The 27,716-nt window shown below is 35.6% G+C and overlaps 1 protein-coding gene across 1 annotated transcript in view; it reads left to right on the top strand.

Moving 5' to 3' along the window:
* Positions 1-27,716, top strand: part of SEMA3D (semaphorin 3D) — a 120,295-nt gene that overhangs the window by 80,875 nt on the left and 11,704 nt on the right. The window contains exons 10-15 of the mRNA XM_016219562.2: positions 64-208; positions 11,786-12,008; positions 14,155-14,243; positions 16,702-16,743; positions 19,591-19,748; positions 21,933-21,997. Coding sequence (XP_016075048.2) covers positions 64-208; positions 11,786-12,008; positions 14,155-14,243; positions 16,702-16,743; positions 19,591-19,748; positions 21,933-21,997 — 722 coding nt within the window. The remainder of the gene's footprint in view (positions 1-63; positions 209-11,785; positions 12,009-14,154; positions 14,244-16,701; positions 16,744-19,590; positions 19,749-21,932; positions 21,998-27,716) is intronic.

Genomic DNA, 27,716 nt, shown 5'->3' with positions numbered 1-27,716 from the left:
TGTGCTCAATAAGTGTCCAGTGAATGACCCAGCGCAGGACTGAATCATGTTGCTTTCTTTCAGCTCCATCTTCAAAGGCTCTGCCGTTTGTGTGTACAGCATGGCTGACATCCGAGCAGTTTTTAATGGCCCCTATGCTCATAAGGAAAGTGCAGACCATCGCTGGGTGCAGTATGAAGGAAGAATCCCTTATCCCCGACCCGGCACCGTATGTACCCAGCTTAATAAGGAAATAACTTTCTTAAGTCCCTATTCTCTTTCTAAATCTATTGTAATAAATTGTGTTCTTCAGCACAGCAACAAGTACTGTGGGTTTGTTGAATAACTTTTATTTATTTACAGTGATGTTTTAGCATTTCCATTCGTCACTGAAACTTAATATTTTTCTTTTGAGTAAGAATTTTAAGTAATACAGGTAACAGTGGACTCCATCCTAAAGTGCAGACTATGCTGAGAATATACTGTAGAGCTTTTTTATCCTCAGCAAGTCTATGGAATCATCAAAATGACTTAGTATCTACAATGACAAATATTCTCAATTAGATGGAAATGCCAAATAGGTATTATTCCCCACACACAGCAATATATATGGCTAGAGTTCCCACTCCTACTCTTAAAAAAGTACATCGATTAAAAAGGTTCATTTAAATTATTTCGTTTCATGTTACACATTTATCTTTTTTTTATGTTGTACCTTGGAATAATATGCATATTTTAGATGGGAAAATACTTAGAGAATCCTCCATACAAAATCCCATTCAAATACTATAAATCATGTTTAAAACACAAATGAAACAAGAAATGTGTTTTAGAGTTTATGCATCCGTTTTAAAAAAACATTGCAGTTTAAAATCAGTATGTGCATTATAAATGGAAGGCTTCTGTTTTATTGTTGATAAACAGTTTGTTATTTAAATATTTTAAGATTGGTTATTGAACCAATAATATTGTTCTAATTCAATATATATTGAATATTAAATATTATATTGAACTGATATAAAGAAAATGCCTATTTTTAAATTTAGGATTCATTATAAATATTTCTACCAAGAGGTATAAATAATCATCAAAATCTCTGGGAAAAATTGTTGACTTAACCCTTCTAATTCTACTGAATTTTGCTTTTTCATATGTTCATTCCTAAAGCGGAAACAGCTGGCAGCCAGGCTCTCTGAATTCTCTCTTCTTCTTCTTCTTATATGACCAAATTAAATTTGGGAAACACACTTTACTGCCATGTCTGTTTCTCCTTCACAATCCCTCAATGTAAATATGCTTCGGGGATGATTAAAAGATAATCACAACTTTTGTGGAAATAACTTTTTTGTAAATAATCTGATATTCATGATTCCCTTTATTGTCTTTGTACATCAAAATCGCACTTGCTTGTCTTATTTTTATATTTAACAGTAACGTAGTGTGTAAGTACTCTTCTAAAGGTTTTACAAATCTTAACTTTCATAATGACTCTATGAAGTAAGTGCTATTATTATTAATGCTATTTTGCAGATGAGGAGTCTCAGGCACAGGCAGGTGCAGTAACTTGCCCAGAGTCACGAAGCCAGTGACTGGTGCAGCTGAGTTGTAAACCCAGATACTCAGGAGGCAGAGTCCACGCTCTTAGTCTTTGTACTCATACCATATTAAAAACTTGTGCTGTTAAAGTATATTTATTTCCCCTTTCCATGAAAGATATTTTACTGAATATACATTATACACACACATGTATATTATATGTAAGGAAAATGTTATGTATTTGGGGGGTTAAGGAAGAGTATTAAAATTCAGAGGGAGCTCTGGCTGGGAAAGTTTTTTCATACTAGGATAGTCTAGTATCATAGACTATCACATTCTGAGCTGTTTCTACAGGAGTTTGTTTTCAATAATAAAGACTATGACTCTTCAGGCCGTTTACAAAAGTTTTTTTGTTTTTTCCTCAAATATGTCTTTATGGTTTTCAGAGAGAGGAAAGGAGAGGGAGAGAGAGAGAGAAACATCAATGATGAGAGAGTCATTGACCGGCTGCCTCGTGCACTCCCCTGACTGGGGATCGAGCCCGCAACCCGGGCATGTGCCCTGACCTGGAATCGAATCCCGATCTCCTGAATCCTAGGTCGACGCTCAACCACTGAGCCACGCCCGGCCACACTACAAAAGTATTTTTAAGCCCTGGCCGGTGTGACTCAGTTGGTCCCATGCACCAGGAGTTTTCCAGTTTGAGTCCTGGTCAGGCACATGCCCAGGTTTCAGGCTTGACCCCCAGTAGGGCCATGCAGGAGGCAGCTGATTGACGTTTCTCTCTCTCTCCCTCTCTCCTCCTGTCTCTTTAAAGTCAATGAAAATGTATTTTACAAAGCATTTTTAATTACGCATTTGAATGCTACAGGAGAAAGAATTAGGGACATTAATTATGGAAAGTTATTTGCATACCTACATACAGCGGTTGATTATTATGATACTAAGAAATTGAAATGATCATAATGATCACCCAGATTACATTGGGTTCCAGTTACAGTGTAGGTCAGAGGTGCTGCAGAGGTGGTCGCTGTCACCGCTTCCCTGCCCCAGCCTGAAAAGCTGTGAATGCCACATGAAGCGAAAAGACCATTCACATGTCGTGTCTCTCTCTTCATACGGACACAGTCACTTCCCTGAAATGTGAATGTGTGACCCTCACATAGTAAAACATACACGTCAGTGAGGAGGGTTTTTCATCAGTGAGAAGAGAAGGGCCACACTATGGTAAACAAACCAGTCTGTGCTGCTGAGAACTTGAAATATAAGGTGTTCACAGAGTAGGTTGTTTTTCTTTTTTGAAGAATTTAAAATTGTCTAGGGAGTAGCTGGTATCCACACTACCAAAGAAATATGTATGTTTCCTTTTATCAGTTTAAAAAAGGAAAACTATTATCAGGCATAAGGAAGTGCCATTTAACAGCATTATTCCTTGATCATTTCTAAACATCAATATTTCTCATTGAATTCCTATGCTTTTTAAAAATGTGTTAAACATATTTAGGCCTGAAGCTGAGCTTTGAGAATTATGCCTATAAGTCATGTTTCATCCATAGCCCACTGTCAGGCTGCTGTTGGTGACGGAGACAGAGACGATGTCTCCCTCAGGAAAACAGCAGAACAGTGTTTGATCAGGCAGATTATGTCCTTATTTATAGAGCTTAGATTTTTAAAAATCATTCTAGTTACGATCGGAGGTTATGTATCTTGCTTTATAGTTTTGATTAAAAGGCTGGGGTAGAGTCTTTCTCATTGTTCTGAACTAAATTCAGATTATGTCTATGCCGATTTTAGATGGGGAGGAACCAAATAAGGCAGTTTAAAGAATTTATTTATATAAAACAAAAATACTGTGGTATTTTAAATTTATATTTTATTGGCTAATCTATTCTAATTGGTTTTGTGTGAGAATAGCGATGGCCCCTCCTCTAGAAAGCTACAGTATCCAAAGGATATCAATTCTTAGTAACTAGTTATTTTCATATTCTCTTTGAAATCACTAGGACCAAATTGAAAATGTCTAAAATCATAAATAAATGTGTAACCTTTTGGCTTCATTACTTTAGTTATTTTAAAAAAATATTTTATTCTTTATTTGCATACAATTCTATTTAGTAGGATTTTCCACATACTATTTTATATTTTGGAGGGCTAGTGTTGAAGTTGTTAGGAGCATCATATATCTGATGTGAAAATCTGTTACACACATATACTTTTTATAAACTAACTTTACCATTTTAAATAATTCTGTATTCATAAAATCATTGAAATTATATTTCCCAGTGTAACAAGTAAATACCCTTGTAAGATTTTAAGAATCTAAGAGCAGGAACGGGTGATCAAGACCACATCATCCCCCTCAGTTTACAGAGCAGGAAACTGATGCCTAGAATAGTTAAGTTTCCCAATGTTATATTGCTAAACAGCAGAACGAAGAAGAATGTTGGCGTTTCCTGACCAGTCTTCTCTCCTTTATTCTTTAATATTCTCTAATATTCACCTATTCCTGAATTCACCTGACTGGTACACCACTGTTTGCCCTCGCTAAAATTATGTCTGCACAGTTTTCTACATTCTCTCTCATATGTTTTTAAGCAGCCTAATTTCAATAATTTTTGTTTACATAAAGCTATGAATCTTTTTATTTTCTACAAACCTCCAGGTCGGAAATTGTAGTAAAACAACCATTACTGAACATGCCTCAGGATCCAGACACAGTGATAAGGACTTACGTGTTGTCTCAACATAATGTAGATGTGTTACAGATAAGCAAAAGTCCAGTGAGGGTAACTCATGCTCATGGCCTCACAGCTTATGAAGTGATGAGACTGTGATTAAACTCAGATCTAAGTAACTGCAAACCAAATGCTATTACCCTCCATGCCACTGTACCTTCATAGTAAATAAAAGTGACCAACCAAACAAAACCTGGCATTGTTTCCCCAGGGGTGGATGTGTTCTCTGCACAAATAATAATGAAGTTTTGAAGCCTTATTGCACTTGTCATTCCTTTTATTTTAATTGGGGGGAAACACATCAGACTTTAATAAAAGCATTGCTGAGTAATTTGCATTCTGTGAAATGTCAGAATCTTGACTGAAAGCCACTTTCTACTCAAGTGAAAAATTTTAAATAGATTATTACGAACCACCTTTGCTTTTACATTTTCTGCATCCATATTGCTGTCGGAGTTGAGTTCTTGCTGGTTCTCCCAGGAGTACCTTCTGTTGACATTACCACCCAGGTAAATAAATACTACAACTTTCAGGTGCCAGAGCTACTTTAGTTTTTTAGTTCTGACATAGTTATGTACTTCCTGTGACAAGTCAAACCTAAAAGCTTAGCATTGCAATGATATCACTACTCTACAATGTCAATTAATAAGCCTGGAGACTTAAGGATACACTTACAGAATTCCTTCACTTCAAGGGATTCTTCTGCCCTCTGGTGTCCAAATGGCATGTCTGAACAAGCCACATTTTGCTCAGATGGACTTTGGAAATTATTACTACACTGTGGGTCTTAGTAATAAGAAGCTCCAAGTGAAATGAAATATAGACTAATGTATGATACAGGGAGTGGTACAGGCCAGATGTGGAAATCAAACTGAGATCATGCCCAAAATAACAGGATGCTAGAAAACTCATAATCTGGGGAAGATTTTTAAAGGCAGAAAATTTCTTTTTTGATATTTGATTTATTATAAAGGGTATATATTTGTAGTTTTATTCTGTTTTTATAAGGAATTTTAGGATTTATGCATAAATGCAAAATATTAATGTTTACTTAAAAGTGAGTTTCAGTTCTTAAACCAGTCTGTTATCAAAAAAGTGAGAAGAAAGTACTTAAAAATTTTTTTGTTGTAGTAAGAACATTTAATGTAAGATCTACTTTTTCAACAGATTTTTAAAAAAATATATGTCTTTATTGATTTCAGAGAGAGGAAGGGAGAGGGAGAGAGAGAGATAGAAACATCAATGATGAGAGTCATTGATCGGTTGCCTCCTGCACACCCCCCACTGGGGATCGAGCTTTCAACCTGAGCATGTGCCCTCACCAGGAATCAAACCATTATCTCCTGGATCATAGGTTGATGCTCAATGGCTGAGTCATGCTAGCTGAGCTCCTAACAAATTTTTAAGTGTGCAATACAGTATTGTTATCTATAGGCATAATGTTGCACAGTAGATCTCTAGAACTTACTCATCTTGTGTAACTGAAATTTTATACCCATTGATTAAAAATTTCCATTTTATACTCTCTCCAATTTCTGGAAAAAAAATCGTAATTATCTTCTTTGCTTCCATGAGTTTGACTTCTTTAGATAACTTATATAGGTAGGATCATGCAATATTTGTCCTTCTGTGACTGACTTATTGCACTTGGCATAATATCCCAGGTTCGTCTCCATTGTCATATGTTGCAGGATTTTCTTCCTTCTTAAGGCTGAATAATATTCCATTGTATACATTTACCACATTGTTTTTTTATCCAGTCATACATCAAGGAACATTTAGGTTGTTTCCACATTCAGTATTAAGGTTCCTCAAAAAATTAGAAATAAAACTGTATGATGTAGCAATCCACATCTGGGTATTTGTTCCAAAGAGCTGAAATCAGAATCTTGAAGAGGGATTAGCACCCCCTTGATCCTTGCCACACTATTCCCAGTAGCCAAAAATGTACAAAGTACTGGGTTTTGAAGTTCAGATATTTAAGAAATGTATGTTTCACTACTCATGAATCATTTTGTCAGTTTTTGACAATTTATAAACCTCTAATTTTGTAAAAATAGCCAATTATGTTCCCCCCAAATGGTTACTGTCTTTACTGTTAAACTTTTTAACTTTATTTTTAAAGATCAAAACTTACACATGAATTTTCTGACTGAGGTTCTGTTTTTGGTAGGGAGCAAAGTGAGATAGTTATAAGTACTATTTTTTAATTTTGTAACTTGATTTCATTGATTTTACTTTGTGTATGTTGGTCAATGATAAACAAATTGCAATCTCCACTCATAGCTTAAACCCCCCAAAATCTTTATCTTTTTAATAAGAAAAGAAGAAAAATATAAAAATGTCCTGTAAAAAACTGGAGTAATAGTTGTTATATTTCAAATGGTCCCCTGTATATACATTTCCCCTCTCCAAACCTATTTTGGGAATTCAGATATTTAGAAAAGTTAAAAATACTTTTTCAGAATTAATATTTATATATTAACATATTAGCTATTTAATGTAACTGGCCCACTACAAAAACAATCTTAAGTGATGTTTGCACCTACCACTTAATGTAAACTAATGAAATCTCTCCCTCTGTGTAACATTTCAAATCTTCACTAAACAGGAAGCCCCACTATGTGCAATTCCTCTGAGAAAATCAAATGTAAAGGAGAAATAGTTTCCTCCCTTTACAGTAGGGCCCTTCTGCCGTGAGATGAAATCTCCAAACTGAGGTTGTGGATGTGGATAGGTGTAATATACCTAATTTATTTTCTATCACGTTATTAGATTTTCTAACACTATAAAAGACATTGAAAAATCACAAAGTTGTTTTGATTCCAGATTCACTGAAAAGTTCATCATACCAAATATGCTCCTGTGGCCCAGCTCTGGGCCCTGGCATATCCACATGTTCTAGAAAGGCATTTTTTACTTTCACATGCCAGATAAGCATTGCCTTAACTGAGACCGGTTTATGATCTTGCTTTAACAAAGCAATTCCTGGAGGGATTGCATCATAGAATAGTGCTACCTAATGTCAATAACTCAATCTATCCAGCAGACACATCTGTATCTGTAATGGTGCTTAACCTAGAACCAGAATGATTGCTGAGAAATCCCAACTTACCCTGGAAACAGCAGGGGTTTGAGATGACTATGGAATCCACACGTTCCAAAACTCTTTGGGTGCCCTATTTTCTCTCCTGACGTACCTAAAATGTTTGGCTTTTGCACGGTCACATTTTCTTAGAGAGCTGATGATTCTCAGAATTTTACGTCTTCATTAATTTCCTAAATTTGATAAATAAGTATTTTCTTGTTTATATTGTAAATAAGAGATGTTTAAAGGTTGACTTACAAACATAAGTATGCCTGACCAAAGAAAATACGTAATTTACAAATAGTATCCTAAACTTCCTTTCGATCTGTGGAGTGTTAGGCTGTCAGTCTTACCAACGGGGACTGGAAAATACAGAAGAATTCTCTCACAGTGTCTCATGCCATCTTCTTATTTATGCACCTGAGGAATGTAGCTAGCATTTTGTTGTTTGTTTAGTTGTTTTGTTTTAAGTAAGGTTTTCCTAATTTAAAATCTGTGGAAAACTTTAGGGAAATCTCATTTTATGCATCACTGGCTCTTAGACATCTCTCTGTCATGTGAAAATGCATAGTTCTATTTTCTCCTCAGCATTCACTGCCTGGCCTTCCACTTGTTAGATAACAAGCTATTACTTTGTCATTGCTTCTCCAAATTACCGAGGATGTCTTTAATTCTAGTCCTCTTAGGTTTTGGATTTTGGAATCAGAGGCAGGACCGGAATCTGGGCCTCCTGATGCCAAATTCCTAACACTGGCTACATGGAACGGGATATATGACAAAACATCGCTTTCACTTCCCTTTGGCAGTGCGTAGGCTGTGTTTCTTGGAAATGATGAGAGGCAACTGATTTTAACTTTCTTTTCCATAGAGCCAACATTCACTTTTAAAATTAGGTTCTCCAAATCCCAGACTACCTATTATGTTCAACAGTGTTTTTCTTTTTCTGGTATAGAAATTCCTCTAAAGGAAAGGGAACCTTAAAAAGAAAGAGGGAGACAAATTTACCTCTGCATTTGTACCCCTGGCCTTTCTCTCTGATATTGAATGTAGGATCTTTCCTGGTCCATGGCTGTTATAAACTGACTCTGAACTGAATAAGCCAAGGATAGGATGGTCCCTATTAAATCTGCATTTTTTACTTTATGAATAAAAATCTGACTTTTTTTTCCTGCGTTTTAGTTTATTTTTCCCAGTTTGCTAGAAATGAAAGCCTGGTTTAGTTTTTTCCTTGTGCCAATTCTTCCCTCATGTTAGTCATTCTTCTGATTTGTTTAAAAGGAAACTGCAACCTGCAGAGAATAGCCTGAAGCATTAGGGGGAGAAAACTTGTAACAGCTGTCTGGTGCCTGGCCAAGGGGCAAAGTTCTCTCATTGGATAAAAACCATTTTTCTTCTCTTATCCATTGCTTCCCACTACACTACTAAAGGCCCTCTACAAACACACAGATCTGCCAAGCATAACATGATCACACCTAGCCAGCTGTGGCCGCCAGCCACGAGAGATAGGCCCTGAACCCCGGATTGTTGCGTGGGGTTTACCCTTTCATCTCGTGGTGTGTCTGGGCAGGTCTCTTTTCTCTTCTGCCCTTTTGCCGGTATTATTTCCAGCCAGATCGTGACATTTAAGCTTTTGTTAATTGCTCTCTTCTTTTCCCCCCTCAAATTTTAATCTATCTTAGAGTTTTCAAAACAGAAGATGGAGACACAGATAAGCTCCTTGATTTGTTCCCTACAGTTATAGGAGCTAAATTAGTGGAAGTGAAGCAGATGATAGAAAGCTGGAGGCAGAAATAAATGGACCTCTACAGTATATTCAGATGGACCATGTTAATTCGTAGGAAAAAAGGGGAGGACATCTGTAATACTCCTCTCAACAATAAAGATAAATTTTTTAAAAAAGTGTATACAGCCCTGGCTGGCGTGGCTCAGTGGTTGAACCAGGAGATCGCGGTTCGATTCCCAGTCAGGGCACATGCCCGGTTGCGGGTTTGATCCCCAGTGGGGGGCGTGCAGGAGGCAGCCGATCAATGACTCTCTCTCATCATCTATATTTCTCATCTCTCCTTTCCTCTCTCTGAAATCAATAAAAGCATTTAAAAAAAATTTATATACATGCAGAGAAAAATCCACTAGATTTTTAATACCTGGTATATAAAGCTGCAATAGGAAAATTTTATAGGATTTTCTGAAGGAAAACAGTCGAATATGCTCGTGTGCTTTAGATGTGCCAGTTTCCCACACTCTCCTCTTCTTTACGGGGTTTTTCTTTCTGTTTTTCCCTTACCTGCATCCTTTGCTTAGCCTCTCAAGGTTATTTTTCGATCGGTGTGCTACACAGCTATATGATATCAAAGGAAAAATTCCTCCGGTTTTTAATGTACTACAATAACAATATTTGGTTCGAACTGTACTATCTTAAACCTCAGGGAGCAACTCTACCAAATCACTTTCATTTGTGAAAGCATAGTGGACCTGGGAGATCACGGGCAGCAACCTAGAGGAACAAGATCTTATGCAAACATTGGCAGCATGCCATGAGGAAAAGCTGCCATAAAACAACATACATTTTCAAAGATCATTTTATAATAGTCAATAGAAACCAGGTTTTCCGTCTTCTCTTTTTTTTCTTAGATTTTATTACACTTAAACCTTTTTGTCAGTGGTGAGCAATGAGGAAAATTGTCCTACTTGTTTCTTTACTAAATGTTCGTATCTTCATTCATCTATCCTTTCTCACAGTAAAATTCCTAATTATTTGAAAATTCGATATCAAAAACTGTGGTATCAATGTCATATTCCTTTTGAAATTTTGGCTACTGCATAACTACAGCTGCAAAGTCAAAAGACTTCTTTTTTCTTCTTAAGTTGGAGGACTGTTTCGAAAACATAATGCAGGCAAAATCTTGCTTTTGCTTTGATTTTAATGACAGGCCAGCCAGATTGTACCGCAGGCATTGTAAGCTATAAGCTCACTATAAATTGCCTTTAACTGGGCCTCAAACATGCAGCCTCTAATTGGGCAAAAGCTTTGAATCATTTGAGCTCCATATCCATTTTGAGTTGCAGCTTAATCTATTTAATATGGAGTTCCTTCCATTACAGAGTTGACATTGCACTCGGCTGAAGCCTGAGTGCTAGAAGCAGTGCCTGCAGACACAGACTTAGATCTTTAGACCAGCATCCAGCTGAGAATATGCTAAGTAATTACCAAATGAGTAATATTCTAGGATATTTCTAACCTCTTTGGTGCAGGCCTGGGACAGATAGATAGATATCAAGAAAAGACCGGTTTATTAAGATGTGTGTGTGTGTTTTTGTGATAAAGATATTTTCAAATGAATTTAAAAAATCATTAACAGAGTCTTTTGTACAACTTTTAAAAAAAATATTTTTTTAAATTTACTGAGCCATTGGTGTAATATTGGGCCAGGGTCATATATTGTGCCTTTAAAGATATCAGTTCCCTGAGAATGACCCTATTGAATGCTTTAACCAAAAAGTATAGTGTATTTTGGAGTTTTTACATGATTTTAATTAATGGCTGCCTAGTATAAATGGTTCAGTTCAGTGGAAATTATTTCCAACTTGTCAGAAAACTAAAATATGGAGAAAGCAGCACGTTCTTAAAAGTTTTCCTCAGTGTCACTCATTTTCTTCTCCATGCCTGCATCATATAGCCAAAGTTTTCTATTCCAAAAGAATGTATTAGCTTGTTGAATTCAAATGAGATAACAGAATTATTCTGCAATAATTTACTAAATTACAGTATACCAAAATTGTAAAATAGGTTTAGAATATAGAAGTGGAGATATGTACTAAAAAGAGTCATTATAAAGTAATTATCTATTTATGTTCTTTGGATAAAGATAACAAATCATTTAATTGAACTAGTGGGAATTTTTCTCTTTTCCACCAGGGGGCAGGGTATGCTAAGTGTTGAATTGGTGGACACTAAAAGGCACCCAGGCAGTTTTAGACAGAAGGGAGAAAGTTTCAGAGATCTTTTAGGGGAAGAAGTATTCAGTTGTTCACTGTATTAATTTCCACACCAGTTATAATTATAGTTTTAATTTAAAACTGAAATCTTAAATTAATTGAAAGAAATTGAAAATAATGGTTTCTCACATCCCCATGTTTAGATTCCTTTCTTCATAGTTATTTCTACTAAAACCTTATGTATTTTTATAAGAAATAAAAATCTTCATAGGAGCAAAACTTGCTGTGGAAACTTTAGAAAATACAGATAAATACATATAATTTATAATATTTGGTGAGAAAAGATTGGATTTAGCTATATCTGAGGTAAACTGCATTTCTTATAAGTACAACTGACTCCACACTGATCCTGTTCACTGTTCCTTTAATGTTATCAGTGATAAGACTTTTTATTAGAAGGAAGTGGGAATTTCTCAGGTGCATGAACAACACCAGCCTCGTTTCTTTCCAGTGTCCAAGCAAGACCTATGACCCGCTGATCAAGTCCACCCGAGATTTTCCAGACGACGTGGTCAGTTTCATCAAGCGGCACCCTGTGATGTATAAGTCAGTGTATCCCGTGGCCGGAGGGCCAACATTCAAGCGAATCAACGTGGACTACAGGCTGACGCAGATCGTGGTGGATCATGTGGCCGCAGAAGACGGACAGTATGATGTCATGTTCCTGGGAACAGGTACCCGAGAACAGGAGTATGCTTTCCTTCCAAGGCCTTTTTTACCATTACCCGAAGAAAACAAAAACTTCAAAAATATTTCTTGGTCAAACAGAAAATGAGTAATTATTAGTTAATATCTAGTCAGTATTTTTGTGTTGTGTTCAAATGCCTCAGTCTTTATAGGAAAATTACCCCTCGCCCCTCTCCACACCCACATCTGCCTCTTTTTCTCATTAGTTCTTTCCTTGGGTTTTAAGTATCTAAAGATTCTTGAGATTACCTTGCTGGGAAATTCTGCAGACCAGGATAGATGCATTTTTTTCCAGGTGATCACTTGTTCGTTAGTATTTCTTAAAGTTGCATAATATGTGTTTTTAATTAACAGTCATAAATGTCCCCCAGCCTCCTTTAGTGTTTATTTGAGATTTCAAAATATAGTTGCTCATGATGACTGCAATGTGCCCGCTATAGGTTAGGTGTTCAATACCTATTTGTTGAATGACTGTGGACTAAAATTAAACAAGTAGGACATAGCGATGTTTCTTTATTTTCAAACTTCACATTTCCCTATCCCTACAGAGATATTTGATAACCCTTAGCCCAAAGAATCCTTTCACCCAGTTTTGAGAATCAGTGACATAAGATGAGTTAAGATGGCTTTCCAAAATAGTTACCATTGCTTTGTAAAGTTCTTCAAGCAGAAACTTCTTAAAGATATTTTTTCTTACCCTTGAATTTTGTAGATTAAATATCACTTTCATTATTAGAGCCTGTTTTATTTATTTATTATTTTGTCTGCCAACTTAGTAATTATTAAATGAAAAAAATGTCTTTTTTCCAGAAAGAGAGTTATTGCTTATTTAGCACATCTCAAAAATAAAGGTATTATCTAATAATGTCATGTATCATTAATACAAAAGCATTACATCTTAATATGTAATTTAATGGATCAAACATTGCATAATGATAGAAATTAATGAGTTTTCAAGAAATGAACATTTTTATTGGAATAGGTTTTTAGAAGTTCAGAACAACTTTAGAATAATTATATCCTAAAAATATAAGGTAAATTATATTGATTGTACAGAAGTTGGGTTTATTAGGAAGCTTGTGTGTGACAGATTCCAATAGCTCTCAAGAAACTAGTCAAACCTGACTGTGTTGCAGATGGGAATGCCAAGGCCAAGGAAAAAAAGTGATGTTCCCAGTGCTGCAGAGACTGCTACTGAAACGTCAGAACTTGAAATAATTGTGTTGTCACTATTTCTAACAAGTTTGCCACTTAACTTCTCCTACCTACCCAAAGCTCATTCTGAGGTTTTGAACATTTCATGTCATAAATGCCATTCTGCCACTAGGTGGTACTACCTAACTTTTACTGATTAAATTATAGGGATGCTAAGATACATTTTCAATTAGGACATTTGGAAAATTTATATTTAATATTTTGTAAAGATCCCAGAGTCATTTAAAAACAGAGGTGAATAATCTAGATGAATTTTTGCAAAAAGGATTTTAACCATCCATGTGAATATACTCCAACCCCAGTGCTTAGAACTTTAAAGGCATCTATTTGGTATAAGTTAATTTGCAAGTGGGATTCTTTTCTTTTTCTAAAATGTTCTTTAGACTGTCTTTCTGTCACCGTATGCCACCTTGAGGAACTGCAAAACAAGATTCATACTTAAGACATCTTTTCAAAATGTTAATTTTGGGTTTATATTATTATTTTATAGCCTTAAACTTAACTAAAATAATTTTAAACAAAACTTTAGTTTCTAAATAAATATTTCTTACATTGAAATAATTTTTTACTTTAATATATTTAACTTTTTAAATTAAATTTCAAAATATCATTCCACTTTTGCTATCTTTTAACCAATATTTAAATGAGACATAGATATTGTTTTTATTAGGAATATATTCTTAGCATATGTCTTTTAATATTCTCTTTATAAATATGTATTTTATCAGATAAAAGCTATAATACTTCAGAAAGGGAGAATCTTATTTATCAAGCTCCACTTCTTGCATACTTCATTTAATCTGATTTCTTGAAAGACATTTAAAAAAAAATAGGGTGTCACGTGAAGGTTGCTAGGAATATACATACAATTGAACATTGAACGAGAAATAGCAGGATCATGGGTAACATTTTTTTCAGACATTGGAACGGTCCTAAAAGTTGTCAGCATTTCAAAGGAGAAGTGGAATATGGAAGAAGTAGTCCTGGAGGAGTTGCAGATATTCAAGGTAAGACTCTGTCCAGAGTTCTGGTGAAACTGAGTGGGCTCTGATATAAGCCATCAGCACTTTTCCAGGAGAATTCTTTGTGAATAGCACCTTTATTCTCCTTTTCCTTAAACAATGGAAAACATGTTTAAAACAATTAAGACTAGGACTCACCTTTCCCTGTAGAATACCACTGAATTCGGGCTCCTGGGGTTGCTCCTCATTACTGCGTTCTCTGAGCGTATGGCCAGACAAATTGCCACAGTGGATGCAAGCCTGGGTCTCTTTTACTATCCAGATGCTTTTCTACTTTATTAATTTTACTTTTCAGTTTTTCCTCAACTGAATTTGAGAAAACTAGAAGAGTTCTTTCATGTGCCCTTGCTTTTCTGTAAGGAAAATTTTTTTAAAGTTTGCATGAAAATAAGTCTTCATGTATGTTTAATTTCCCTCACCAATCAAAATAGTAGATCTAAAATAATAGCTCTCTGGATTTGGGGAATGTCTTTAACTTTTAATAGTAAATTTGAATTGTGATATTCTTCGTAGATCCTTAATGAAATTCAATATAAAATTATTTTCTGAAAATAACATTAGAGATAAAATTGTATTTCTTAGAAAAGCTTTTAAAAATATTCTGAGCCTTTTATAACATTTTTGTTGAAACAGTTTATTAAATTGGGCTGTTTCCATGTAAACATTTATTGCCCTAAAAGAGAGTAGAGCCTTCCACTATGAGGGGCTCAAGTTAATTAACATGCTGGGTTCCACAGGATCCTGTTTACATAGTGAAGATAATAGTGGTCAAGGAGTTAACAGGAAAAAGACCTGCTGTCTGGCATTTACCCAAAACAAAACCTTGGGTGGTTTCCGAGGGAGAAGCTGATGTCAAATAGAAATATGAATCCAGAGGCCAAAAATAAAGCCCCACACACATATAGGTACCTTAGAATAAGTCTCATTCAGTGGCTGTTAGCGGTCAAGGGGAATTGTATGGATTTCACTGTTAAGATTAAATAATGAACCTGTTTTCTTAAATACATAACAAAAAGTTATTGGCTAGAACTTTCTCACTTGAAAATTTTTTCTTCATATATTTTCTTAAATTTTTGACATATACTACTGTTTGTCCATTAGTAAATATTGACTGGTGAGAAATAAATGAATTTAGATAGTAGGTAGGTAGATGATAGATGATAGATAGATGATGATAGATGATGATAGATAGATAGATAGATAGATAGATAGATAGATAGATAGATAGAGAGATAGAGAGATAGATAGATAGATAGACAGATAGATGATAGATAGATGATAGATAGATAGATGATAGATAGATAGATGATAGATGATAGATAGATAGATGATAGATAGATAGATGATAGATAGATAGATAGATAGATAGATAGATAGATAGATAGATGATAGATAGATGATAGATAGATGATAGATAGATATAGATAGATAGATGATAGATAGATAAATATAGATAGATAGATGATAGATAGATGATAGATAAATAGATAGATGATAGATAGATAGATGGTAGATGATAGATAGATAGATAGATAGATAGATAGATAGATAGATAGATAGATAGATAGATGATAGATAGAGATAGATAGGTGATGGATGATGATAGATGATAGATAGATGATAGATGATAGATAGATAGATAGATAGATAGATAGATAGATAGATAGATAGATAGATGATAGATAGATAGATAGATAATAGATAGATAGATAGATAGATAGATGATAGATAGATGATAAATTGGTAGATGGCAGATATAGATAGATGATAGATAGATGATAGATAGATGATTAGATAGATAGATGGATGTTAGATGATAGATAGATGAAAACTTTTTAAACATTCCATCCTTTTTAGTTTGGTAACTTTTGTGTTCAAGTTTTCTGATTTTATATTGCATGCATAGAGCCACCTTTTCTACAAATAAAACTGGCCCTAGTTTATACCAAGAAATCATGTGCATCAGCATCTTGCAGTGTTCCATAAAGAATGTGGTCATCCACAAGGAGCACTATAACTCTTCAGAACTCTGCTACTTGAACAAGTGTTTCAACTACTGATCTAAGTAAGAGCAGAGAAAGGTAATAAATAATTATGGAGATGTCCTTGTCAACACTAGTTTGAATTATATGGAAGCAGTTAAGATAAGCAGACTGAGAAGGAGAAACCTTGTGGGTAACTGGGAACGCTTCTCAATGTAGTGTTTCTCATACAGTTAGGTGATTTTTCTTTAATCAGATACTTTAAAGTAACTGTTTTGATCATTTCTGTTAAGGTAGAATCACTACCCATTGGGAGGAAATAGCGAACATTAAGATCATTTCCTCCCCTATATAATGGAGCCTTGAAGTTTATTTCATTGATCTTTGGTACAAAATAAAACAACATACTGTCTACTATAAAAGACTGTTAATGATTATTAACATTTAACTTCTTTTTTCAGCACTCATCAATCATCTTGAACATGGAGTTGTCGTTGAAGCAGGTATTTTCTAATTTTTGTGTAAAAATTAACCACAGAGCAACAGGGCAATTGAATCAAAGTTCATTTTTTAGGGAAAATCCATTGGAATTGGAAGTTACATTATAAGTAATAGAAAAAGCTTTAGAGTATGTGTTTACTTCATAACTAAAGGTTACCATTTCAGCCTTGCCTTAAGAGAAATGAAACCAAATTTCACTAATTGAATAATATATTCTCCTCTTCCTTTGGCTCTTAAAAATTAAATTCACTTTTCTAGTCTCATGAGGATGTCTTTCTGTTCAGGCTGTAAAGTAATTCATGTAGAATACCAGCCCTAATCATTAAAAATGGCTTTTAATCAGGGAGTCTAGCAGTTAGACTATGAACTGTGGTAGCAAATAGCCCAACATTTTACCTCCAACGTATCATTTAACATCTGACTCTTAGAATCAATTTCCTCAACAGCAAAGTTAGAAAAATAATATCCACTTCTTCTAATAAATAGGATGCTGAATGCAAAATAATTTTAGACTGACAGCTGGTACACCAAGTGTGAAGTAAACAGTAGCTAATAATAATAACTAATACTTAATATGATTTCACAGTTCTGGGATATGATACCCCAAGTCCCAATTGATTCAAGAGATTAAGACTTGCATTCCCATTTCCACATGTACCCTTAAAGTTTAAGAAAATCATGTGATAATATGTTCAACATTCAAGTTTTGCTAAAATTGTCTTAGACTACTATGCCTGGTATGGTACAGGGATTACTAGGGAAAAGATCTAACTAAGTTGCTTCTTCAGTATTTTCCATTAATTTTTTCATTCACTCAATGTTTAGTTCTTGAAGGACTTCTGCTGTCCTTGGAGGGTAAAGAAATGCATGGATGGCACAGCCCTTAGTCTCTAGAAACTCATGGTGGAGCTGGGAGACAAAGGAGCTGCTGATAGTGTGGAGAACATTGGAAGCATGTACGAGGGAGACAGGAGGGGAACTGGTGTAAAAAGAAGCCAGGCGGCCGGGAAGACAGCTGACAACAGAGATATGTAACCTGAGCCATCAAGGGTGTTGCAGTCAACCAGATCAATGTAAAGGGAGATGGGGTGGGGAAGAGGAGAAGCTTTGAAAAGCTGTGAAGAGGGAGAGACCACAGGTTATTCTCTTAAGTTTCTGTACATTTAGAGCAAAGGACATACCTGTGCTCCTGGGACAAGGGACCAGAAATGAGTCTGGGGAAATAAGACAGAGCAAGATTAAGTACATCTTTGTGTGTCCTCCTAAAAAGTTTACCAGTTTTATCTAAGGACAGTGAAATCTTTAAGCAGGAGGGTGTGGCAATAAGATTTTCCTTTTAGAAAGATCAGTCTAAAAAGAAAGATCTGTGTGGTGGGGCAGTGCCGAAGATGGGTTGATTGAGCTTTGGGTCAGAGGTGGGACTTGTTGGAAAACAAGGCTGAAGCCAGCGGAAATATTAGGACACTTAGAAGTAATCCAGGAAAGAAATGATAAGAACTGAAGCCAAGGCAGTGGCGGGGGGGAGGGAGGGGAGGAATAGATTAGAGAGTTCTCTTGGAGAGAGTGGCAAAGATAAAGTGACAGACTGAAGGAGAGAGAGAGGAGATTCAAAGACAACTCCCAGACTTGTGTCTTGGGTGACTGGGGTGGTGCCTCTTGCCAAAGTGGGGTCACAGGAGTAGATTTAGGGGAATCAGTGCATCCACATTTTTATCTTCAAGATACCTCTACCTCTTTGCACAATAAAAAGGGTAAATAAGTGAGAATAGGAAAGAGAGAGATCCAACATTTAATGCAAAGAAAAGAATTATCAAAGGAAACAGAAGTCAGGCGGGAATAAAGAGAAAGAAACAGAAAGTAAAGAGGGTTTCAAGTCCTTAGTGTCAAACACTATAGAGAATTGAAGTAAAACAAATACTAAAAAATGCACATTGCATTTAGCCACCAGGAAGTCTCAACTGACAGTTTAATGGGTGGTAGAGGTACAGGACAGATTTCTGTAGGTTGAGTACATATATGTTATTTGTGCCAATATCTGTTTTCTCAGATTTTTTTTTTTTTTCTCCATATAAAGGTTCACGTGGTCCTCTAGAGTTGACCATGAGTCCTTGGAGGCACAGACTATGGCTTATTCGTTTGTACCACCCCCTTCCCCCCACTCTCTCACCACTACCACATACATTCAAATGAATACACATAAAGAGCAGTGCATTATTTTCATAACTTATTCTCAAAATATAATTTTATTTGCTGGGTTTTTCGGCATCCTATAGCCTTTATGTACGATATGGTATCCCTCAAGTCCCCTCAATACTTTCTTCACAGTGATACCAAATACTTTTCCTCCCACTAATAACCCATTTGCCTTCAGCAATCAGTATGCACTTCATTCGCAAATGAAATGGTTAGTTAAAACCTCAGGAAAGTTTTCTAAATCTCTTTTCAGTCATCTCTTATGCAAGAAATGATGTCAGGTGAGGACCATCAGCATGGCCTATAGCATGTGTGCTTGATATACTCTACCAAAGAATATTTTCATCTACTGAGAAGGAATTTGACATCTTAATTCCTGTCTAGCAGCTGGTTTTTAACCTTCTTAAATTACTGCCAAGGTTAGTCTAGCCCTAGAGAATGCTGTCCATTTCAGCATCAAGGTCTTCAAGCCACCATCCTGCCAGAGGTAGGAGTGATTGACTTATCTTACTCCCTGTTATGTGACTGTACAAGTGTTTATTACGGAGACACCCGAGGAGGCAGATTTAGATCTGTGATGTGGTATTCAAGAAAGGGAAGTTCTTAAGACTAGTTTGAAAGATGCTGCTAATTCATTTGTTTTGCCTGCTTTGCAGCAACAATTGTACATTGGTTCCCGAGATGGATTGGCTCAGCTCTCATTGCACAGATGTGACACTTACGGGAAAGCTTGTGCGGACTGTTGTCTTGCCAGAGACCCCTACTGCGCCTGGGATGGAGCTGCATGCTCTCGATACACACCCACTTCAAAAAGGTAAGAGGCACGTGGAGTTAATAGGATGCTTTCCTTTCTATACAATGAATATTTCACATGAGTACTTTGTCTTATAGTTTAAATCAAAGACAAAACATTATTATAGAGAAAACATGGTCTACAGTAGGAATATTAAAAATAAAATATTCTTACAGTTTTGCATAACACCAAACTTTGAAGAATAAAGAGAATGGTCTAAAGTTCCGAAATGTGGAACTTTTAAAAATTCTGATAAATTGTTTATATTCTTTTTCTTCATTGATGTTAAACACCATTAAAAGTTTGTTTTTCTTTATTACTTTACTCTTTCTACATTCCTTCCTCTTTTCCTTCATATTTCTACTGTTTTGCATATCATGTGTAGATGTATGTGTTTGTAAAAGTGTGGGTTACATAGTCATAACACATCCAGCAGCTCAGTACAATTTTACTTTTATAGTAATAACTCAACTTGGCCAATTTCTGTCACTCATATATACTTAAACATCAAAATGTGCCCTGCTGTTTGTAGATCATGGCTTTATGTGCCTTAAAAACAATACTATTTTGAATAAATAATTCCCAGCTCGGGATTTATGCTACACATACTGGCAAAAGTACGACAAAGTTATATATATGTTCAAAGATACTTATTTCAACATCTTATTATTAAGAACCTGACTGCCCATCACTATGACTGATGCTGGCTAAATATATTATGATATAATTATTTTGTAAATGTGGAATGTAGTTGTAACACTATTTTCCTAAAATATTGTCAAAGTATGTTTTCCTCTAGGAAAAACAGCAAATTATATATAGTATTTTTCAAATCTTTAGGTCTTTATTAACAAAATAAGATTAACAGGTGAGCATATGTTAGTTCCACTACTACTTATGCACTTTAAAAAAAATAAATAAATTTACTAATTTGTCAAATTGCAAATTTCAGGGATCACAGATTAAAAGTATAGTACAATAGCAGATACTGCTTAAAATTAGGAGGCATTTTATAATTCTTGAAATCTCTGAATTAAGTGTGAGTGGGGATTATTAAAAGTTGAAAGTAAAAAGTCATCTACATTTTGCTCCAGAGATTTTGTTCAAGAATGTTCTCATCACAGTGAGTACTTGGGGACTGCTCTTCTTCAAATTAAAAAACAAGAATGCTCATTAGTTGGTAATGAACCTTCAGTTTGATGAATTGACCCTGTTTCTTAAGAAGTCAAGATTTAAAAACATTCTTGATCTATGTACCTTATACCATCGTAAGTTTTTCTTCACGTACTTCCCAAGACTCTGGGTGACCTGGCAGACATGCCACTGTGATGTTTCCCCTACCAGCGTAGGGTCCACAGGAGCTGAAAACCGTGTACGGTAGATGATTCTCGCACAGAGTTGTCGTCTGGTCAACATTGCTCTTTAGGAACACTCTAGAGATTGCAGAAGGTTTACTATGATTATGAAGTGACGATATAAAGTTGCCAAAGCAAATGAAGATAGATTGGAATGATGTAATACTTGATTAACTTAGATGTAGCAATTTTTTTCTTTTTTTATACAGTAGTTACTATTTTCTCTTAAGGAAAATGTGTGACAATAATGCATGAAACCATTATTTTTTTTTTATTATCATCATCACTACTATCAGAAAACTGTGAAGTACGTGTCAGCAGATACAAACATCTGGCTATTCACACCATAGCAAACTTGTGCTTCTATTTCAGGTGACAGTATTTAACTTGTTGCTTAATCAAATCTATGTAAGACTGAATCTTCACATGATCAGGTGTTTTGTATTTGTGTGTGCTTTCCTACTCACTAAGTTTTTTTTACATCTTATTACTTACTCTATGACTGACTTAAAAAAGAGGGTAGGGATGGTTACTCCCATTTTATGTATATAAAACCTGCATGATAGTTGTCAACCTATTTTGTTTTCCAAAATCAGAGAAAAAGTACACTGTGGTAGTTAAATAAAATTCAGATCATCTTATTGCCCAAATAGGATTCACCCCATTAGGACTCTGCTACTACTAATATTTGATTTAATGTTAGAGTGATTGGAATATTGACCTGCATTTAAGTTGGGTAATAAGATAAGCGTAGTTCTGCATCTGCCACTGTTATTAGAGTTAGCTGTAAATTATCTGTGTTTCATTTAATGTGCATGAAGTTCTAAACAGTTTAATCCCTTTTTCTTAGACGAGCTAGACGCCAAGATGTCAAGTATGGCGACCCAATCACCCAGTGCTGGGACATAGAAGATAGTAAGTATAGGTTCAATATCCTTTTCTCTCATTTAAAACTTTAAGCCTAGTCTTTGTGTGTCTTTTCCATTACATAGGAAGATCTATTATATAGGAAGATCTTGTTTTGTGTAATGCTTATATTCTGGAAAAGCAACAGGAGATTTTATAAATCAACACCCTGTCCATGTGCCTAAGTGAATAATCCTTTGTTATATCGTTGTTCCATATGTCCTTTAAAATTTCTATACATTTTTTTTCTTTTTTAGTGCCTTATCTATCCTTGTAAAGTTTGAAAACTGCTATTAAAGATAAAGCAGGATATAGTCCAAAACATATGGACATTTAGAGAAAACTCAGAGACCCTGCCAGAAAGGCAGTGTAGGCTAGGCACTTTCTAGAAAGAAGATTTAGGTAGCTCATGCATTATTTCTATTCACTTATTAATTCAGGTCTTCATTCAGTCAGTAAATGTTTATTAGTGACTTCCATGTGCATATAATTGTCTCAGGTATACCTTGAGACAAAGAAACTCCTTAGAGAGCTTACAGTTCTTTGGGGAGAAGTCATAAGGCACAATTAGTGATACAGGAGTTTAGCAAAAAGAGAGATCACCAGAGGCTGTACAGTTCAGAGGAAATTTCATAGAAATTTGAGCATCTGAATATGATAAGTGCAGAGTGGAGACTAAAATAAATTTGTGGAATAAGTGTGCAAACAGGGAAAAATCTACAAAATTATATATTCTAGAGCTTTAGTTACTTTATATTGCCAAGCTCTGCCATTAGATAGAAAATATAAGCGCACATGTGCACATACACACACTCACACACACACACAGCTGGAGGAAGAAAAGAACTGCCCACCCTTCATCACATTGTTGGTAACCACCCTGTAATTGAATAAACTACCCAAATTTTATAGCCCATAACTTAGGATCCAGCAGTGTTTTATAATTTATTTTTTTAATTTAACTTTATTGTTGAAAGTATTGCAGATGGCCTCTTTTTCCCCCCACTGACCGCTTCCACCCCCCCCGCCCCCACCCCCCAGGCCTTCCCCACACTAGTGTCTGTGCCCGTGGGTTATGCATACATGTGTATAAGTTCTTTAGTTAATCTCTCCCCACAATTATTTATAATTCATAACTTCACTTTTTTTAAAAAAAATATATCTTTATTGATTTCAGAGAGAGGAAGGGAGAGGGAGAGAGAGAGATAGAAACAGCAATGATGAGAGAGTCATTGGGGATCGGGCCCGCAACCCGGGCATGTGCCCTGACTGGGAACCAAACCCTGATCTCCTGGATCCTAGGTTGACATTCAACCACTGAGCCATGCCCTGCCAGGCAGAACTTCACTCTTCTAAAAAATAAACTCTGGCCTAGAATTATATTTTGACTTCTCATTCTGATATGTACGTGACTCACTGTCATGTCCAGTGTTTTATTTGAAAATCATCACTGTGTGCCAAGTGTACAGTTTTCCACATGTGCATATGAGATTTATCAGGAAACATTATAGGCACTGGAGAAGATATCAGTGAACAAAAAGAAAACAATCTGCACACAATGCAACATACAGATGATGTATCATAGAATTGTACACTTGAAACCTATATAATTTTATTAACCAATGTCACCCCAATAAATTCAATTAAAAAAAAAGAAGAAAATCTGTGCGTTCATGGAACTTATATTCAAGTGTGTATTAGGAGAGGGAACATGCAATAAACATAAAAACAAGTAAAATGTATGTTATGTCAGATAGTGATAAATGTTATGAAGAGATATAAAACACAATTGCTGCCTAAGGCACTTACAATTATTGTCTCCACTTCACCATATCCCATTCTTGCTATAACCCATTGCACACAGGCTTTTCTAATTATCATCATCACTGTACCCAATCCATTTCCAATCAAGGTCACCAGCAGTTTCCTACTTGTCAAAGCCAGTGGCCAGTTTTCAGTTTCCATTTTTAATCTCTAACTCCTTCTTTCTTGAAACACTTTCATTACTTGACTTCCATGCAGTGATGTTCTGAAGCCAGTTCTTATGGCCCCATGAGAACTGGTTGTTGATTATTTAGGAAATTTGTGAGCTGGTTTTAAACCACTAGTCATTTAAATCAACCCTAGTGAGCATTTTACACCAGGAAAATCAGCAAACACTGCAAATCAGGGCTTTATATTTTCAGAGCTGGTGTCCCAGCACACCTATGCTTCACGGCACACATCTGTCTGGTTTTCCTCTTATCTTACAGGTTTCTTTTTGTTCCTAACTTTCTTTTTCATCCCACCATCTGAATATCCAATCTCCCCCTATTCACTCCCTAGTACCATCGGTGTCAATACTATCAGACTCTGAAATTCATAAGCTAGTACTGAACTTTCTCTGTGTGCAAGACTTGTATGCTCATATGCCTACTCAAAAACCCCTGGTAGATGCCTAAAAATCATCTGAAATTATATCTGCTAAAGAATTCTTGTTAGCTTCTCCAAAGCTTATCTGTTCTGCAGAATTTCTCATATTAATAAATAGCACAACTCTTCACCCAACTGCTTAGGTCAAAAAGCAGCTAGGAGTCCTATCTTTATTTTTCTCTTTCTTTCACATCCTATCACCAGCATCTCAGCTAGTTCTTATCACCTCCGGAGATGCCAGCGCAACAGAATCTACCATCCCTCCCCAGCATCTGCTCAGCCAGTCTCCCTGCTTCCATGTTTGCCTCCCTTCAGTCTACATCCCACTCAGTAGCCAGAGTAACCTTTCTAAAAACTTCAGTCAGATTATATTATTCCCTTACTCAAAATCTTCCACTAGCTTCTAAGAACAGTTAGCAGAAGCTCCACAGCCTACAAGATGCCTAGATCTGATTCCTAATACATGCCCTCTCACACCTCTGTTACATGGCTCACTCACTGGCTTTCTCTTTATCAGAAGCACCAGGCTGGTTCCTGCCTCAGCTATGTTTGCATTTGTATCCTCTGTACCTGAAGAACTCTTCTCTTCAGGTATCCACAAAGCCCCATCCTCACATCATTTAATATATGCTTTAAAAGGTTAGTTTCTCAGAGACACCCTTCCTGAAATAACTTTCTCCCCTTCTACCTTTTATTCCTTAATCTGCTTTATTTTTATTTGTACTGCATAACACTGCCAGCTACTGTATTCTTTATTTATTTTTGCACTTGATTACTTTGTCTCTGTCGCTAGAATGTAAGTTCCTTGAGGGCAGTGAGTTTGCCTGTCATAGTCGGCAGTGTACCCCAGCACCTAACAGTGTCAGTGTGGAAGCACTCAAGAAGTTTGGGTAACGCATGGATAAAGGGAAGGATACTCGGATGGACAGCATTTGAGCTTTGTTATAAGAAGAAAGTCAAATTTATAGAGTAGATGAAGTAATGATAATTAGAATCAGAAAGAGCTCACATAGGGGTGGGTAGTTTGTGTTATATCCTTGTTATTTTATGGAGTTAATGTTTATCCTGTGGGTGATAAGGAGCTATTTAATATTTCTATGAAAAGTCTTTTTTAAATATAAAAATAATTGATGCCTTTAAAGATAACTGATTAGAACAGGAGAAGCCAGAGAAAGAGACTCAATTGTGAGAATTAGTGATTGAGGGTACTTAAAAACTAAAACATTTTCAATCTTAAGGGCGAGAAGGGGTCAAGTTTGAACAATAGCCGATAGTAAAGAAGAAAAGAGATGATTTGCTTATAATTCACCATATATATGTGTTGTACTTTACTTAAGTCTTGAATAAAGTTGGCAAATAATTGTTTCTCCCCTCCCTCCCTCCCTCCCTCCCTCCCTCCCTCCCTCCCTCCCTCCCTCCCTCCCTCCCTCCCTCCCTCCCTCCCTCCCTTCCTTCCTTCCTTCCTTCCTTCCTTCCTTCCTTCCTTCCTTCCTTCCTTCCTTCCTTCGTTACTTTGTTGTATACTGTGATAATGTGTGGTCATTAATGACATACAATCAAAAATGCACTAGATGAACTGTCTTTAATCATGTTAAACACATCTAATCTTGATGAAGTGACTAATAATGTGGCTTCAGTGGCATGTCATATATTTGTTATAAAGACATAGTCCAGATATTTCATGATGAAAAAATTTTTTACTGTAATCTGGAAAATTAAAATATTATCTTTAAAATTATTTTGCACTTAATGAAGAGCTATTCTATTTTAAAACATTATTGTAAACAAGTTCTGCACTTTCAAACATTGATAGTCATAGAGTATTATATAATATGTATGTATGTGTATGTTATATATGTATATATACACACATACATACATGTATTTTTAAATTCAAAAAAATAAATTTAAAACTCAGAAATGAAACAAACATTATTGGAAGCAACAATAAAATTATTTCCAGTTAAAGTAATGACTTTGTGTCCAAGGGTCACTGTTTTTTATTGATTTGAAAAAGAATTTTATACAGTCAGTTCACTGTTTCACTTTATTAGTTGATTTTATTCATTTAACTTTTACTAAATTGACCAATTCTTTGGTTGAATCAGTCCAGTTGAGTTTCTCTTGAGCCTTTGCCTGTCACCTAATAATCGATATGCATCCTCCCTGCTTTGTTCATGAACCCCCTTTGCTCAGGAAAACTGTGTCTGTGGCTATGAAATGATGCATGCCCTTCTCTTCCAGATCAGCACTGGTGATCTTTCTGTGCATTAGGAATTTATTAACTGTGAAAACTGTAGTTATAATCTGTTCAGTTGGCAGAGACAGTGGATAGATCACAGATTTCAAATGGAATCCACACATTTTGAAGGTTACATTACAGACACACAGATCATAATGATGTCGGCATGCCTCACTTAACCATTGCTGGTAAAACACAAATAAGTTCAAAAGAAGTTTCTTGAAAAGAAGCCTAACCAATGGATGTATGTGCATTCATGCCATTTGCTGATAATTTTGTGTGCGTAGACTTAGGATTCACTTAGGTCTCTTAAGTCTTATTCTGGTTTATGCCTAAAATGCTAAGTAGGCCCATCTGCAGAATTGAGACATCTGAACAGACGATGAAAAAGTGCACGTTTGGGCCAGGCTGAACAGCCGTCATTTTTCATTTGATCAAATTTGAGCTACAGATCTTAGATCACACATGGGACACAGCCTTTGGCTACTCAGGATGGAATGTATTTCAGATGGTGCAGTTGATTTACGAGAATAAGGTGTCTGAGATGCTGCTCCTTTAGCATCCCATCAGCTATCTTACTGCAAATGCATGTTGGGCTAAGTATCCCTCTTTGAATAAAAGAACAAACATGGTGGGCCAAAAGTAGGTTTACAGTTGCTTGTATGGAAGATAATACAATAATTAATAATACAAGAGTGAACTCTGTATAGACCACTGTACTTACTTTTCTGACATCAGAATTTCTTAATGTTATATGGTCAGTTCTGTGGACCAATTTATGATAGAATTTCTCTTTAAAGGTGAAGTAAATTGCTTTTCCAGAACTATCTACAAAACTGGCTATATTTTATAGAAATGAAAAGGTATTAAAGCATTAAAAAATGTTAATGGTTTAATCATTTCAGCTCAGAGAAAGAGGCTCAATGTTTAGAGTTAGTTCTTATGAATTCTCATTTTAAAAAGTCAAATGCAAGTAGTTAATATATTGACAAAAGAGTGAAAATTGCAAGGAAGAGATAGAGTTTTAAAAATCAGTCTATTAGATAATATTTGACTTTTAGGTAACAATATTAT

Source organism: Miniopterus natalensis, chromosome 10 (genome assembly GCF_054644295.1).
Source record: "Miniopterus natalensis isolate mMinNat1 chromosome 10, mMinNat1.hap1, whole genome shotgun sequence".
Classification (NCBI taxonomy): Eukaryota; Metazoa; Chordata; class Mammalia; order Chiroptera; family Miniopteridae; genus Miniopterus; species Miniopterus natalensis.
The sequence above is the reverse complement of the archived record's forward strand: the minus strand, read 5'-3'. Positions and strand labels throughout refer to the sequence as shown.